The sequence below is a fragment of a genome (genome assembly GCF_019968955.1).
Source record: "MAG: Porospora cf. gigantea A chromosome Unknown PgA_NODE_168_length_31811_cov_362.324, whole genome shotgun sequence".
Classification (NCBI taxonomy): domain Eukaryota; phylum Apicomplexa; class Conoidasida; order Eugregarinorida; family Porosporidae; genus Porospora; species Porospora cf. gigantea A.
In genome coordinates, this window is record NW_027151446.1 from 1 (window position 1) to 14561 (window position 14561).

The 14561-nt window shown below is 55.0% G+C and overlaps 9 protein-coding genes across 11 annotated transcripts; 4 read left to right on the top strand and 5 right to left on the bottom strand.

Moving 5' to 3' along the window:
• Positions 1-152: 152 nt before the first annotated feature.
• On the top strand, positions 153-833 carry KVP18_004479 (uncharacterized protein; the record flags this gene model as incomplete). 2 transcript variants are annotated; one of them, XM_067957129.1, is made up of 1 exon in its annotated part: positions 153-833. In XM_067957129.1, one exon carries the CDS (start codon positions 153-155, stop codon positions 831-833), a length of 681 nt encoding a protein of 226 aa, XP_067812170.1. The 2 variants fall into 2 exon arrangements, with proteins under 2 accessions (XP_067812170.1, XP_067812171.1); XM_067957130.1 differs by having other exon boundaries at positions 390-833.
• A 730-nt stretch (positions 834-1563) lies between these two features.
• On the bottom strand, positions 1564-2871 carry KVP18_004471 (uncharacterized protein; the record flags this gene model as incomplete). Its single annotated transcript, XM_067957120.1, has 1 exon — positions 1564-2871. The coding sequence occupies one exon, from the start codon at positions 2869-2871 to the stop codon at positions 1564-1566; it is 1308 nt and encodes a 435-aa protein (XP_067812161.1).
• A 24-nt stretch (positions 2872-2895) lies between these two features.
• KVP18_004466 (uncharacterized protein) lies at positions 2896-5038 on the bottom strand (the record flags this gene model as incomplete). Of its 2 annotated transcripts, XM_067957108.1 has the most annotated exons (2): positions 2896-3248; positions 3277-5038. In XM_067957108.1, 2 exons carry the CDS (start codon positions 5036-5038, stop codon positions 2896-2898), a joined length of 2115 nt encoding a protein of 704 aa, XP_067812150.1. The 2 variants fall into 2 exon arrangements, with proteins under 2 accessions (XP_067812150.1, XP_067812151.1); XM_067957109.1 differs by lacking the exon at positions 2896-3248 and having other exon boundaries at positions 3254-5038.
• Positions 5039-5098: 60 nt separating this feature from the next.
• On the bottom strand, positions 5099-7447 carry KVP18_004473 (uncharacterized protein; the record flags this gene model as incomplete). Its single annotated transcript, XM_067957123.1, has 1 exon — positions 5099-7447. One exon carries the CDS (start codon positions 7445-7447, stop codon positions 5099-5101), a length of 2349 nt encoding a protein of 782 aa, XP_067812164.1.
• A 26-nt stretch (positions 7448-7473) lies between these two features.
• KVP18_004470 (uncharacterized protein) lies at positions 7474-8124 on the top strand (the record flags this gene model as incomplete). The annotated part of the gene is made up of 1 exon (XM_067957119.1): positions 7474-8124. The coding sequence occupies one exon, from the start codon at positions 7474-7476 to the stop codon at positions 8122-8124; it is 651 nt and encodes a 216-aa protein (XP_067812160.1).
• Positions 8125-8388: 264 nt separating this feature from the next.
• On the top strand, positions 8389-10116 carry KVP18_004476 (uncharacterized protein; the record flags this gene model as incomplete). Its single annotated transcript, XM_067957126.1, has 1 exon — positions 8389-10116. One exon carries the CDS (start codon positions 8389-8391, stop codon positions 10114-10116), a length of 1728 nt encoding a protein of 575 aa, XP_067812167.1.
• A 22-nt stretch (positions 10117-10138) lies between these two features.
• Positions 10139-11579, bottom strand: KVP18_005240 (uncharacterized protein; the record flags this gene model as incomplete). The annotated part of the gene is made up of 2 exons (XM_067949639.1): positions 10139-10204; positions 10266-11579. 2 exons carry the CDS (start codon positions 11577-11579, stop codon positions 10139-10141), a joined length of 1380 nt encoding a protein of 459 aa, XP_067812176.1.
• Positions 11580-11596: 17 nt separating this feature from the next.
• On the bottom strand, positions 11597-11908 carry KVP18_004474 (uncharacterized protein; the record flags this gene model as incomplete). Its single annotated transcript, XM_067957124.1, has 2 exons — positions 11597-11844; positions 11872-11908. 2 exons carry the CDS (start codon positions 11906-11908, stop codon positions 11597-11599), a joined length of 285 nt encoding a protein of 94 aa, XP_067812165.1.
• An 87-nt stretch (positions 11909-11995) lies between these two features.
• KVP18_004480 (uncharacterized protein) lies at positions 11996-14191 on the top strand (the record flags this gene model as incomplete). The annotated part of the gene is made up of 1 exon (XM_067957131.1): positions 11996-14191. One exon carries the CDS (start codon positions 11996-11998, stop codon positions 14189-14191), a length of 2196 nt encoding a protein of 731 aa, XP_067812172.1.
• Positions 14192-14561: the final 370 nt, after the last annotated feature.

The following is a 14561-nucleotide window of genomic DNA, read 5'->3' on the forward strand; positions in this document are numbered from 1 at the left end:
TTGCAGGCTCCAAGGCATCTCTGGCCTTTAACCTGTGGATGTTGGTTGGTCTAGTAGTCATATTTCGCCTCCTGGCCTTTCTCATGCTTCAGTACACAAACAGGCGAATCGGGCTTCAAGCGTGAGGTGTTGCGTGCATATCGCGAATTTGTATGGGCGGTCATGGAGGTTTGAATATCTTGCCTCAGAAGAGGTGGCATCTCTACAGAGAGGACAATCGACAACGCGTTAAGCGCGATGAAGCGCGGCACGCAGAAAAAGTAGCTGCGGAAGCACGCACAGAACAAGACCAACAGCTGAACTCGCGAGTCGCAGGCCTTTATCATCGAATGGGAGACGTCGATGCGTCTAGGCGCCGCGGGTGGACAGCGCCGTCAACAAAGGTAGACATGGAGGACCGCGAAACTCGAGAACAGAAGGCGGAGAAAAGGGCCCTAAAAAAAGCAAGACGGCAGTGGGAGGATCGCAATGAACCTACTTCGCGGCATCTGAACCTTTTTGCTGACGAGGAGCAGTCGTATGTAGAGAGCAATGTGCTGCATACAAAATACTTGGAAGACCTCGGCCACGGCGCTCACACCACATCAGAGTTCGCCACGGTCAGCAGCGGTTGCCCTTGGTATCTGCAACCTCGGCCGGTAGAGGTCGCGGAGCCCGAGCCGGGCGTAGCGCCAGCGACCTACGTGCCGCCTGTGGTTGAGCGGGCCATCAGCAAGAAAGCCTCCAAGAAGGAGCGACGGGAGGCCAGAAAAGAGCGCGACGCGGCCAAACGCGAGAAGATTATGCAACTGCGCCGCGACAGGCTCGAGAGGGAAAAGAATTTCCGCCGGTGAAAAATGCTGTTCAGCCAGAAGCTCGCCACTTTCGGTTGTGGGTGAGATGCCAAAGAGTCCTAGACAAGAGAACGTGCCGGTGTGATTGTCGTTAGTTTGACGTCGATCGGCCTGGCTATGAGCCGTCTGCCCCGAATCCGGTCCAGCCTTCAAGTGTTGTACTCTGCTTGTGAGTGCTGATTTCGAGGGAACATTAGACCAGTCGCCCTTGATTGATGTTGACATTAGCATCTTTGAAAATGTCATCAGTGTGAACAAGACCATTGCACGAGCAGCTGCAAGAGCAGTAAGGCGGGGCCGTTTTCGTCACGCAGTTGTTGAGTCAGGGAATCTTCTCGGTTGCGCAAACAGCTCTCTTGTGCTGGTTCTTGTTGAACTGCTTAGTAGAGATCACCTGCCTTTCTGTGAGCTGCAAAGAGTACTGAAACAGGCCGGGGTCTTGGCGCTGCTTGGGGTGTCGAGTGCCCGTCAATTGTACGCAATAGGGACCTTCCTGGCCCTTCTCAAGTCGGTAGTGGTGGTCTACGTGATAATGGTTCTCTGGCGGCAGTACATGTACAAATATTGCCCGTAGGCACTGGAGGGCTCCACCATGCAGAGTCGTATTCGACAGACACGTGCTGGAGGTCCTGTTCCGAAGTTACTGTTCGGCCTCGATATCCTTCTTCTGGAGAAGAAGTCAACTGTGATCTGACAACAACTCATGTAGTATATTGACAAGCTCTAAGCTTCAGTCTGGGTTTGCTAGCTGAAGAACGCGCATCAGACTGCTGCGTGCATTGAGAATGCCGCCACAATGTACGAATGGGGGTGTAACGGCGCTGTGATCGCAGCCCTGCTCCAATAAGAATTTGATTTCGCTGCTGGTCAGTTTGGGGTTAGCCATCCAGAGCAGAACTGCCACGCCGGAGACGATGGGCGTGCTCTGACTGGTGCCGCTGTAGCGCTTCATGCCTCCTCCTGGTACGGACGACAGAATTTCGACTCCCGGAGCTGCCAATGTCACCGTCTCCGCGCCGTAGTTGGAAAAGCCCGCCAAGTGTCGGGCGTGGTCGGACGCGGCGACAACGACGTGCGAAGGGCCCTTGTAGGATCCTGGGTAATAGTGTTCTTTGTCCACGTTAACGTTGTAATTCCCAGCGGCACTTACAATGAGGATACCAGCGGCTTGAGCGCGTTCTATCGCGCGTTGACACGTTGGGGAGAAGACTCGTGATCCCCACGAGTTGTTGATCACCTGCGCGCTCATGTGGATGGCATATTCGATGCATCGCACCGCATTAAGAACTGTCCCGTAACCGTCCTTCCCGAGAAACTTGCACGTGAGAAGACGTATGTTGGGTTTGACGTCAGGGCAATCCATTGGAACGCTGGTCGTCGCTACGATGATCCCTGCTACATGTGTTCCGTGGCCGTTAAAGTCCTGAATGTTGCCGTTGTTGGAGTGCATATTGAAGCCAGACATGTCGTCGATGTAGTTGTTGTGGTCATCATCTCGGGCCGCGACCCCGTTAGTTTCCAACTCGTTGATGTACATAGAATTAATGAGTGCAGGATGACGACGATCGATACCTGAATCGATCACTGTCACCACAGTCTCTCTGCGGTAACACGAGCCTCCAAGTAGCCCCCAAGCCTCTTTGACGTGCGCTGCTGTGAGGTAGTTCATCTGATGAAAGGCGTTAGCACTGAAGGAGTTGGTCTCCGCGTCGTAACTGGGACTGATTTCGTCTACAATCGAGTCGACCTCCACGAATTCCACGTCTTCGTGCGACTCGAGCAGCAGTTTAGTGATATCCTCCACCTCGGATGCACGCACGTCACTCACCTCGATGGCGATGACATTGATGTGATGCAGGATCTCACGACGCACGAGTCGATTCAGCGAAGCTTCCACATAGGACGCGATTGACGCCGCTGAATCGACGGTGGAGGTGGTCGCCCCCGTCTTCAGACAGACGATGAAGATGTTCGACTGGCGGAACTCTGGGCTTTGCGTCCCCAAACCCAGCGCCAACAGGGCGAATGCGCGGTTCATTCGCGAAACGACGTTAGTGCACCATCACTGCTTTGACATAATAGAGGACACATGCGAGCTGGACTGGGAGTCGCGTCGCTGAGAGTACGTATCCACAAACTTGCGATGAAGGGACTCCATGTCCCGAAAAGTATCCTCGGACGAGACTGAGCGTTCCGTCTCAGGTACCCGACGACGGTCGCGCAGCCCTGCTAATCCAATGGACCCTTCCAACCGGCTGCGGCGCGTCCTGTTCTTGGAGTTGCTTCGAAATGAAACCACCCGTTGCTTTTCTTCCAGAAGATTGCTCTGCGTCTGCGCTAAACTTGCGCTGAGCCGAGTGTTCTCCCTTCGCAATCGTCGAGTAGCCTTCTCTCCATTGTGAAGATGCTGCATGCCTGCGTCAGACGTCACCGGGGCACTCACTTTCAAGAGTCATGTCGAGATGGCGGTTCACGGCGTCAACAAAAAATATGCCCTCCCCATCCTTAGGAGTACTCGCCTCTCGTAATCTGGGTCCGCTCTCTTCGCGCCTCATGTTGTTCTCCTTTCTCGCTCGCAAGAGCACTTTGAGCTTGTCGATCTCGTCTAGATACTTCCGCTCGATTTCATCGAGTCGCAGAGGTTGCTCATCAAGCTCCTGCTCAAGAGTGGACACCAATACTTGCAACCTATCATTCTCCTCCTTCTGGTTCGATCGCGCAGTCAATGTCTCACCGAGAGAGGACAAGAGACGTGCGTTTTCGGCTTCCACCTCCTTAAGGCGAGCTCTGGCGCCGTAGAGGGACTCCTCTAGCCCCAAAGCGAGGTCTACGAACTCGTTGATTCCACAGGTATCAGTGGGCCTCGATCCAGCAGTCCCATTAGCTGGGCCCGTAGCCCGTACCAACACTGTTGCAAGCGGATTGAGTACATTGGTCTCCACGTGGTTGAGTTTGCGGCCCTTGACCTCCAAAGCAGTGTTCTGCTGCTTCAGCTTGGTAACGTCCTGGGTTAGGTCGGTTACGCGCTGCCGTTTACCGTATAGGAGATGCTCTAGCTCAGTCACACGCAGTTTTAGTTGCCGCTTGGAGATGTCACTGGAGTCATCCCTCTCTACCGATGTACTGACATGGCTGTCAGTTTGCAAGTACTTGGTGATGAATGGGTGTAGTAGCGCCTTCTCTGCTGTCAGACGTTCGCCGGGCTCCCGGCGAAGGAGGCGCATGATCATGTCGACGGCGTCCACATCCAAGCCGCCAGGAAAACGGACTCGTCCCTGCACTATCTTGGAAAAAACATCCTGGGCAGCATTGCCAGTGAAGGGCGCCATGCCGCATAGAAACTCATAAAGCAGCACGCCTACGGCCCACATGTCCAGCGACGTGTCATGAGCGTGGCCCTGGACCATCTCAGGCGCGAGGTACTCGAGCGTGCCGCAGAAAGTCAGACGGCCTTGCTTCTCGGAGTTGCTCTCGTTAGACCAACCGAAGTCCGAAAGCTTGATAGTGCTTTCTCCTGTGTCAGTTTTAAAGAGAAGCAGGTTTTCGGGCTTCAAATCACGGTGAATAATGCCGTGGGAGTGAAGAAACTGCGTAGCCAGCAGCACCTCGTAGATGTATCGGCTGGCCGTCGAAGGCTTGAATGTGCGAGCAGCGCGCAGGGTTTTGAAGAGTCCACCACCGGTGGCGTATTCCATACCCAGGTAGAAGTTGTCGTCGTCCTCAAGATGGAAGCGGTGGCGCACAATGTGAGGATGTTCCACAGTGGCGTGGATCTGGATCTCCCTCTTCATTTGCTTAAGGAGCCCGTGCTTCTCGATGAGGCTCTTAGGAACCACCTTCAACGCCATCACCTCCCCGGTGGATTTGTGTACGATCTTCTTAACAGTGCCGAAGCAGCCGTTTCCTAAGATGGACTGACCCTGGTCGTCTCTAAAGTCAGACAATTTGAACCCCGAAGAGTTTACAGCCACAGGAGGCAGTGTGTGCAGTTCCGTTAGATGGCGATCTTCGGTCCTGCGCTCGCGGAGATCTCCACCGCTGTTGAAGTCCCCAGGGGCATAGGAATGTCGTTCGTCTCTCTTGGGTTTTCTCTCGCGCTTGCAGGAGCGACTTCGCGGTTTACCTCTAGTGGAGCGGTTGCGGTGCATTGTGGAAGACTTCTCGGACGTTATTGTCACCACTGGCGGATTGTCCTGTCGTGGCATGATTCAATTCACTAATATTGACAGCAATGCCGTTTTCCTAAGGTTAGAGTGCAAGAAAGTTTAAAGGCGACTTGGCAGCGGCGTTGGCACTAGTGGCGCGTAGGTCTCGTTGTCTAGGACGTCGAGCATCTCCCAGATGTTGAGAATCAGAATCATGCTAAGAGCGGCAACTAGCGACACCACCAGCACTGTAGGGCCAAAGCGATCGTTATAGTCGATGGCTTCTTTTCGTTCTAGAGCTTGAGATCGCCGTAAGTAAACTCGGTAGGAGTACACCAGGAAAAATATTGCAACGGGGCTCAGGATGAGTCCGCCCACTCGGCTTGTGCGTGAGCCCAAATTGAGAAGTGTGATAGAAATCGTGGAGATCAGGACGGCAGTGTTCATCCATTGCAGCAGAGTCCTCTCATTGGCGAAGAACGTTTTGGGTTCGACTCGAACAGTGGTCTTGCTGGCCTCTCTGCTGTCTGAGGGAGCGGGCTGCGCGAAAATCGACTGCACTAAACAATCAAAGACGTTGATAGCGCCGTTCTGAATCCGCTCCAAAACCCCAACATTCCCATGGGACCTTGTGCGGACCTCACGTATCAGGGGTTCCCGCAGCTCCGACATATTGTGCAGACCCACATAGCGATGCTCGCTGGGCGCACCGCGTTCGCTTTCGTCGTCTGCGGCCAACTCAAGCGAAATCGGTAGGTCGGGGGTTTTCTGGGGCAGCAAGGTCGACGGCTTCACGTCGACCTTCACCTGTGTGACTTCGACTTTGTTCTTGAGCGATTCCTTCAGGAGGAATTTGAACCACGATGGCGTGGATAGAGTACCCTGCTCGCTATCCGCCGCGAGAGAGTACAAGGCGTGCGCGTAGGGCGTGAACGCAAACAACTCTGTGACAGTAGGCAACCCCATGATGTGCCTCAGAGCGCTCGTTTTGTCCTTCTTCTGGGATTCAAGAGCGGATATATCCAACAGAGAGAACTCCATGGGTCTCGAGAAATCCCCCGACAGAACCTCCGTGTAGGGCATTAAGGCCTGGTCCTTATCATACCTCACCAAACGTACGTTCTCGTCCAGCGTGATGAAGAAGCTGCCGTCTCGGAAGACGTTTCGCGAGGACCAGATCTGAATCCGGTTCTCCAAACCCGGCAGCTCCTCGAAGGCTTGTTGGGCTAGGCTCCGTTGAGCATCACTGCGGCAGTGCTTTGCCACGGTGCTCCAGTCAGCGCGGCCCTGCATCATGGCAGCTAGGAGCTCAACTGAGAGCAGCAAGTCTCGTTCCGTCGGCGCTGAGTTTGACTCTGACGAGTGGTAGGAGGGTTCTCGCACGTCTGCCAGCTCCAGAATGACGCTTTTGGACTTTGTAGCGCTAAGAGGCCCGAACCACCGCAGTCTCCACACATTCGGGGATTCGTGATGCTTCGCCACGGCTAGGTTGAAGATCCGCAAATCGCTGCTATCCATGTATGCTACGCCGCGCGCGCACTGGTGCCTGGACACCATGAACTTGTCGAGATTTTTCCAGCCTTGGTTCGACGAGAGGGCCAGGGCGACGGCCTCCTGCAGGTGCTCCGGCACAAGATACATGTACATCATGGAGAGGTAAATCTTCACCTTGATGCTATCGTCAGCGTCGACAAGGAACTTGGAATGAGTGACCTTCTCGTTCAGAGGTAGGGGCTTCAGCGACGGTTTCATGGCTTCCTCCGGCGCCAACGCACTGCTTCGACGGCTATACGCCTCCACTGAGTCGGCGTCCACCACTGAATGCACTTGCGTGAGATGAGAACTGCCAGCCGAGTGGTCCAACTCCTCTTGACTGCCTGTAGAGGAGCCCAGATTGAAGACGTGACATACGAGACCAGCCTGTCGGGCAAGGCCCGCTGCTTGCGAAAGAACGCAGAGCAGAATGGTGGTGTCCAAGGTCATGAATGCTTCCTTTTGCACACGAGCCATGTACCACGCGCAGGAGGTGCTCTTGTTATGCTTATCGTACTTCTTTGTAATTTTCCGGAAGCCCGTAAAATTCCATCTCTGAAAGGACTCCAGCATCAAAATCTGGCTTGCGACCGCTTGGAGCTTGGGAATAGCGCCTGCCGCACCGTTTTCGTCGCTCAGTTCCGCAAGGATGGTTTTGAATGACAGCAGTACGGCCTCATAGGTCGACGTGTAGAAAGTGTTCACCTTCTTGAGCTCATGATTCAGAAGATCCTGAAATCGGCTCTCTGGCGGCCTATAGAGAGACCCAGCCAGAGCAGGAATGTTTCCAAAGTTGGACGCCACCTCATTGATTGTGTAGCTGGTAGCATCGGCTCCAGTGATGACCTTAATGGCCTTCTTGAGGTCCTTGTACGCAATGTAGTGCTCCCTGACCTCAGGGTAGGCAGCTAGCTCAAGGTAGCGACCAAACTTCATCAAAAATCCACGTTTGAGTTGGATTCATGTCGGTACCTCGAGACTTCATCCAGGCCTGTCGAAAGCACAAGGCTCGGTTTCTTCTGCAATCGTACTGCATTGATCGACATGGAACGTTCTCTCATTCCACTGCAGCTTGCGTGCAACTGTTACTAAAGCGTCCCGAATGGCTGGAGGTGGCGCAGGAGCGGAGCAACGACGGCATCTGCGGCATGGTTGGATGCAAACTGGCTCCACGTAGTGCTGCTGGAGGCAGTTGGATCTTGAACACTGACTCTCTTGAGATTTTTGACAAAGATCTGTACGAATCATTTTGCAGTGAAGCCTGTCTTCAAAAACACTTGGGAATACAAAAGTCTCTTTCGAATGAAGCCACTGAGCTGCGATCCCTACCCGAATCCCACCTGGCTCATATCGAGGCGCTACTGGATATACCCTCGCCTTACGACAATCTACCAAAGATGGCCGGTACCACACCGACTACTTTGGTAGAGGACAACACATCGATAATGGCTTCCGTAAGGGAGGTGATGCGGCAGCCAAGAACGCACGTTGAAGAATCGAACCTCCCTGCCATAGAGCCTCCTCACCCGGACACGCTCAGGTTCGACTACGTCACCGCCGCCGATAGTCTGTGGGATTTCGTTTCCAGCAGCGAAGAAAGCGAAGAATCTTGATTTAATGCTGCTAGGTCGCCTGGGCCGTGTTCTGCTGCTCACAGTCCTTCTGGTACTGCTCATGGCTTCGTTGTTTGACTTTAATGTGTGAGGCTGTCTCGGTGTCACCACAGACCACGTCCGACGCCTCCGAGACGGCTCAACTCCAAACATGTACCTAAACCTCGACCCGCAAAGCAACGACCACAGCGAACAGCCCAGAAGGCCCGCGCGTCGCCGCCCCGTACTGTGGCAGCCTCTAAGACTCGACCCAAGCCCTGGACCATGGATGGCAACGCGCGCTGGGCGATACACGACTACCTCGTCACCATTCCGCAGATTACATCGCCCCCTGAAGGCTCCATTCTGATCGGAGGCGTGTCGAAGGTCTATGTGGCTCTGGATGTCCGCTTCAAGCAGCTAGTAGAGTTTGACTGTTCCTCCGGAGTGATGAAGAGTCTGGTTCAGTTGGTGCTGCGTTGGCATGATGATCGATTGTCCTTTATTGGGAAGGACTACGACCCCAACTGGGACTCGGAACGGGACACTGTAGCCATGTACGCCGATTCCCCGGGCAACTCGGAGGTGTGGGTTCCCCTTGTGGTGCCTTCGGAGCAGAGTGAGGCCAACGTCAACGAGACCCTAAATTACATTTACCGCATCCACGTGTACGACAACCACGCTCGCCTCGCGAGGGGCTGGAACGTGGAGTGGACTCGGACTTTAGTACTCAGCTCACTATGCCAGATGTATCTGCCTCGTTACCCGTTCGACGACCATTCCTGCAACATCTCCTTCATGCCGTGGGAGAGCGATGGCTCCTCGTACCTGGTTAACACAGGGAACGTGGAGGACTCGCGCAAAGCTGCGGCCCTTCAAGTGCAGAGTGAGTTCTCCGTGGCTGCAGTGAACTTGAGCCACTTGTTTCTCACGTCTGACGACAACCTGGTGGCTGGCCTGCAAGATCGGCAAATCTCGGTTGTTATCCTGAGCCTCAAAGTCATTCGCAACTCCCTGTACATCTGCAACAACGTTGTGGTGCCTCTGTGTTTCATGCTGCTATTCGGATACGTGACGTTCTGGATGCCTTGGTATTGGTACGACCGAGTAACATTCGCTTTCTCACTGATGCTCACGGCCTTTACCATTATGAACGTCAACCCCGACGTCGAAGTGATGACTACCACTTCTACAGTTCTAGAAGACTTTCAAAGCCGCTGCCTCGTACTATTGGTGATACCTGCCGTGGAGACAACTGTGGTCAGCCTGGTCCATCACTCCCTTCAGACGTCCAGTGACATGGCTACTGCCGCCTATGTTCGTGCTTGCGAGATGGTCTTCCGTCGCCTAGAGCAGCAGTTTGCAGGCGAAAGCTCACCGATGAATCGGACACCAATTCATGTGCACGCCTCCCCTCGGAGGACGATAATACCGCTCCCTACAGCCCTGCCTCAAAGGTTGCCCACGTTGCGCGGCCGAAATGCTGAAACCTTGACCGCGAACCGGAATACGGAAACGTGTCTAACCCTGTGCGCGCCTCGCAGCTCTATCGGTTCGTACCTGACCAGTCCCACCAACAACAGCATAAACGCTTTTCTGGACTGCGCCGACACCAGCTATGAGATGTACGCCGTACTCAACGCCGTGGAGAATTCTAGTCCCTCCCTAATGGACTCCTACCGAGTCGCCCTGCGAATCGACCGATTCTTCCAGTGCGTATACCCTGGCGTAGTTCTGATGTGTGTGGGAGATTTGCTGCTGGATGTCTACAATGGCGACCTGGCCATGATCAGCGCGGGCGTAGATCCATCGACGCTCTTCGTTCACAGCCTCTTCACCAACAGTCCTGTGACTCAGTCTGCTAACGTGGGCGAACGAGGAATTCTCATGCAGTACATCGTTTATTCTATTGGCTCCGTCATGCTCTCTATGTGGACTGTGGCTTTTGTAATGTACTCCATGGACGTCAGCCAGCACAGCCAGAAAGTTGAGGCAAGTCTTCTCGGTCTTTAAGCTTCTTCGTGGTGGATGGCCATCATTTCAATTCCTGGCAACCAACGCATCGGTGGCACTCGTAGCGTGGGAACCACGACGAGAACGGCTGCTTGCCGGGTAACCCCATGGAGAGGCAGCTGGTTGAGCACCGCAGCGTGTCCGGTAACCTTGAGCCGGGCGGAGCTGTCGTCGGTCCACAGGTCGGCGCCCACAGCTTCCTCCACGTGGAGCGCTCCCGTGACCGCGCTCACAGGAACGTCGGCCATGACTGTGGCCGAGCTCACGAAGAGCACCGCTCCAGCCAGTTCTTGCACGGGCCCGTGGTACTTGGACACGCGGCCGAGCTCGATGGTCACCAGGGTAACCTCAGGAGTCTGGGCGGCCAGCGATGCCGTGAGCGGCGTGAGCGCCGAGTAGTTAGCTGTTTGGGTCAGGGAGTTGAGAGGAATGGCTGCGGCATGGCCGGTCCACGAGCTTGGGCCTGATTTCATTACGTCGGATGCTCCTCGTCTACCGAAGGGTACTGGGAATCCGAAAAAGTAGTTGAACCATCGGTGCCTGTCGAACAGGTCTGTTCGTTCGCCGCCTTCACAGGTTTCCTGCACTACCAATCCGGACGGTTCCTCTATACGCACCACCTCCACCCCTGGGAAGACGCCATGGGGCCCCAATGCCAGAACGAGGATGTCCGAACCCAGCCGAGAAACGACCGCGTCGGCACAGCGCGTAGGCAACATGACAATGCATCCTCCGAAATGCTCCTTGGTTTCTGCTTGCCGGAACACGAAGGTGCGCTCCTCGAGGTTGTCCTCAGAGTCCTCTTGATCTTCAGTTTTGCCCTCGCGTGCAACGGGCGTGCGTCCGAACACCCGTGTACGCAGAAGGTCGACTGTACTCAAGTAGGTCTCTAGGCTGGTTGACGCGTCGTGGGATCCCACCGGAAAGCACACTCCAGCATTGTTGACATCATGGTGTAACGATCTGATTACTGCGCAACCAATGGTGCCAGGCAGGGACGAATACAAGGCTGAGCGGCTGGACCACGGATTCAGATCCACAGCGGTGGCGCATCCGAACTGAGACACCAACTTGGAAATCAGTATCGAGAATGTAAGCCCCGCCGTCTCTGGGTTGGCCCCCCATACAGCAACGTTTGGTGGTGGCAACCCTTCCGTTCGTCGCAGGCTGATTCGAGACTTGTATACGTCAAAGAACCGTTCCAGCTGCAATCGGTAGAAAGACTTCGCGAGCGAAGGCTCAACCACAGTGATTCCAGCGACGTTCAAGGTGCTGGGACTCAGTGCGAAAAGCTCTATGAAGGCCCCTCCCGGAATCCAGTACTGCACAGCTGCCAGCATGCGAACACCGTTAGCGTCGACTTCCGATGGTTCCGTGACGCTTATCCGCGCACCCCCTTCGAAAAATGCAGCTGATACTAACAGTGAATCTCCCCTCTGAAGTCTAAGGGAGCGCGCGGCCATCTTTTAGGCATTTTATGTCACACGTTCACACGTCTATAGCTGAGAGAGGACAACAGCACTCCATATATCACGAAACACGGTGCCAGGATGACCAGGATGAATGAGGCGCTTTCCATGGCAGAGAGAAGCGGGATGCAGAGGACCACTGGCAGCACGATGATCGCCATGAAAAACAACACGGTCACCACGCAGGCGATGGCGATCTCCAAGAAGGCGTGCCAGATCTTCACAGGGGTGGGGCGGTCGCCGAAATGGTAGTGTTGCACTGCTTAGGTGGTTGGGCAGATCTTACCTTTCTTGCCTCGAGGGGCGAATGACAATGTGTCCATGCAGAATGACGTATTTTTTGCCGATGTCTCGTCTACGCCCTGACAGAATATATTGTGCGTCTAGGACCGCTAAAACCGGGAAATAAAATGGAGACCCCACTGCCGCCTTTGGTCTCCATCCTGAAGCTCACACAGGCGCGTGAAAACGACGTCCAGCAGCTACTGAAAGACCTTAAACAGACGAAACCCAATGCCAGGCAGTTTCAACGGGTGCCCAAGCAACTACGCAGGCGAGCCGCGAGCCACAACCCTTTCAGAGTGCCTCAACGCCTCCGAGGGAACCTGATGAACGAGTTTCTAGTCGCACCCCCTAAGGAAGGTCGACGACAAAAACGAAAGCGGCGCGTTATGGACCTGGCTTTGGAATACGCTGGACGCTCATCGCAGACGAGGTGGCTGGAGACGCATTTGTGGCACGCTAAGCGCTTTCACATGGAGAAATTTTGGGGACACCATCTGGCTACGAGGCAGTGCGAGAAATCACGACGAAAGGCCTACCGCTTCTCGAAGCACAAGTGCCTTGTGCATGACAGGTCCTACCTAGAGCTGATTGAGATCTCAGGGAACGGAAGCTTGCAGGTCCTTAATCGGATTCTTAGGTCGCCTCTTGACGGTGTTCCTCCTGATGTCATCAGCGGTTCGCGACGGATGAAGGTGGAGCTCTACTGCGATGAGCCTCTCGGCGACGCCTACTTGCTGGGCCTGGCTGGTTCCCTGTGCCTTTGGGTCCACCCAGCAGCACTTCCAAACATCTCCCAAGCCCTCCTTACAGCGGTGCAGCTCTATGACCAGGACTCCCTGGACCTTCTGCACGGCCTGCCTCCAACAAAGGCTCGTCAGATTAACAGTGTCAGTTGCTTCGAAATCCGTGGCCGCAATGCGCTGAGAGTGCTTCAGAACTGTGTATCATTGGCAACTGGGTGCAATGCGACGGAGGCAGGGAAAATATGGCAGGAAGCAACTCGTTTTCACCACCAGCCACTTCCGTTTCCATCCCATGTGTGCTGGCCCCTGAGTATCAAGGTCCCCACGGTTCTGGGACCCAGGCCTCCGCGGTCTAATACGGTTCGCTCCATACGCCCAGAAGTCCCCCTTGACCTCCCAGCCTGGGTGACTGGCTGGCCTTCGATGGAGCCAGACGCGTCTTTTCTGACCACTTGCCAAGCGGCACGCGTTGCGCATCCACGAAAGGTGACCACGCGTTCACGGAAACGCCGGAACATGCGCACTGTACTGGACCGACTCCGAAAGCGCAGGGCCGAGCTGCAGCAGTCTGCCGAAGGACTCCGTCATGAAGGCAGCCCACCGAAACCAGCCTCACACACAGACAAGGCGATGCCGCTACTAGTCTTCCCCGTCAGGTCTTCTTCTGCGGGGGTGTGCCTCGACGGCTTCGATGTGCTGCTCCCGTCGGCCTGGAGCAGCGTCCTCTGGACGCTCTTGACCAGACGGCAGACCGTCCCGTTAGGCGTGTACGAACGCGAACGCGTCCTGTACGAGGCAGGGCAGCTCTCCTTTCCCCTTCGGAACCTCGCTTCCATTGGTTGGGAGGAGCACCGCAGGAGGGCTGTGGCCGTGCTGTCTCGGCACCGACGCATGCCTCCATCTCGCAGACCGAATTACCTGCTGCTGCGCTCGCCAACTCCATTCATGCCCCTATTCCCAGTTCTCGACGACGCTACGTTAGTCAGCATGGATGCTCTTCAACGAGGAGTGCCCTCTGACGGAGCGCTGGTCTTCCCGATGGAGCGCAGTGAATTGGAGGCTCTCTTCAGAAGGCACCCACCTTACCGAGTGACCTCCCAAGTATCCTCCTCAGACCATTTTTTTAGGAGGTGGTCCATGCCTAAGATGAAGCTAACCGAAAGGCCCCGAGGCGTTCATCTTCAAGACTTTCGCCACGAGCTCGAGCCTGATCGCCGCTTCGCGACCAAGGCGGCCAAAACGGTGCCATTCCACAACGAAGTTTTCAACCCTCTGCTGGATACCGACATGCTTGAGACGGCGCAATTCCGGCTAGCCGACTTGCCGTGGCGCGCTGCTGGCGGCGTGCTTATGGGGGGTCACAGCCTGGCCAGAGCCCGGGGCTTTGCACTGGGATATGTATCTGACAGTTGCTTGACAAGGTCATACAATCAGATGTGCGATGTGCTCAAGGATCTTTTCGGTATGCGCCCTTACACTCAGGAGGTGATGGCCCCTTTTTGGTTCAAGCCGAGTTCATCGTTGGTTCTCAACGTCGCGTTCGTTCGACTGCTGGTCTCATCAAGTCTCGTGCAGTAACACAATGTTGGTGAATATAATCCCACACCGATAGCAAACATATACCATGAGGGAAAGTTGAAAAGCAGTCAAATCTGCATTTAGTCCCTCAATGGTTTCGGACGTAGAACGGTTGACAGTGGACATTGGCCACCCCGAATCTGCGGACCCGCGAACGCATCTGGTGTTGACTATTCCGTACTCGCACATACACCTCATGAGTTCGACTCAGCTTGACGGCTTTGTAAAGGTGCAGAACACATTGATTCAAGCACTGACGAAGACTTGGAACGCGAGCGAAGACTTCACTCTTCACTGGGTGGAGGGTGAAGGTCAAATCCACCTCCTTGCCCGGACAGAAGGTGACTTCGTGCCCAACGACAAGGTGTAC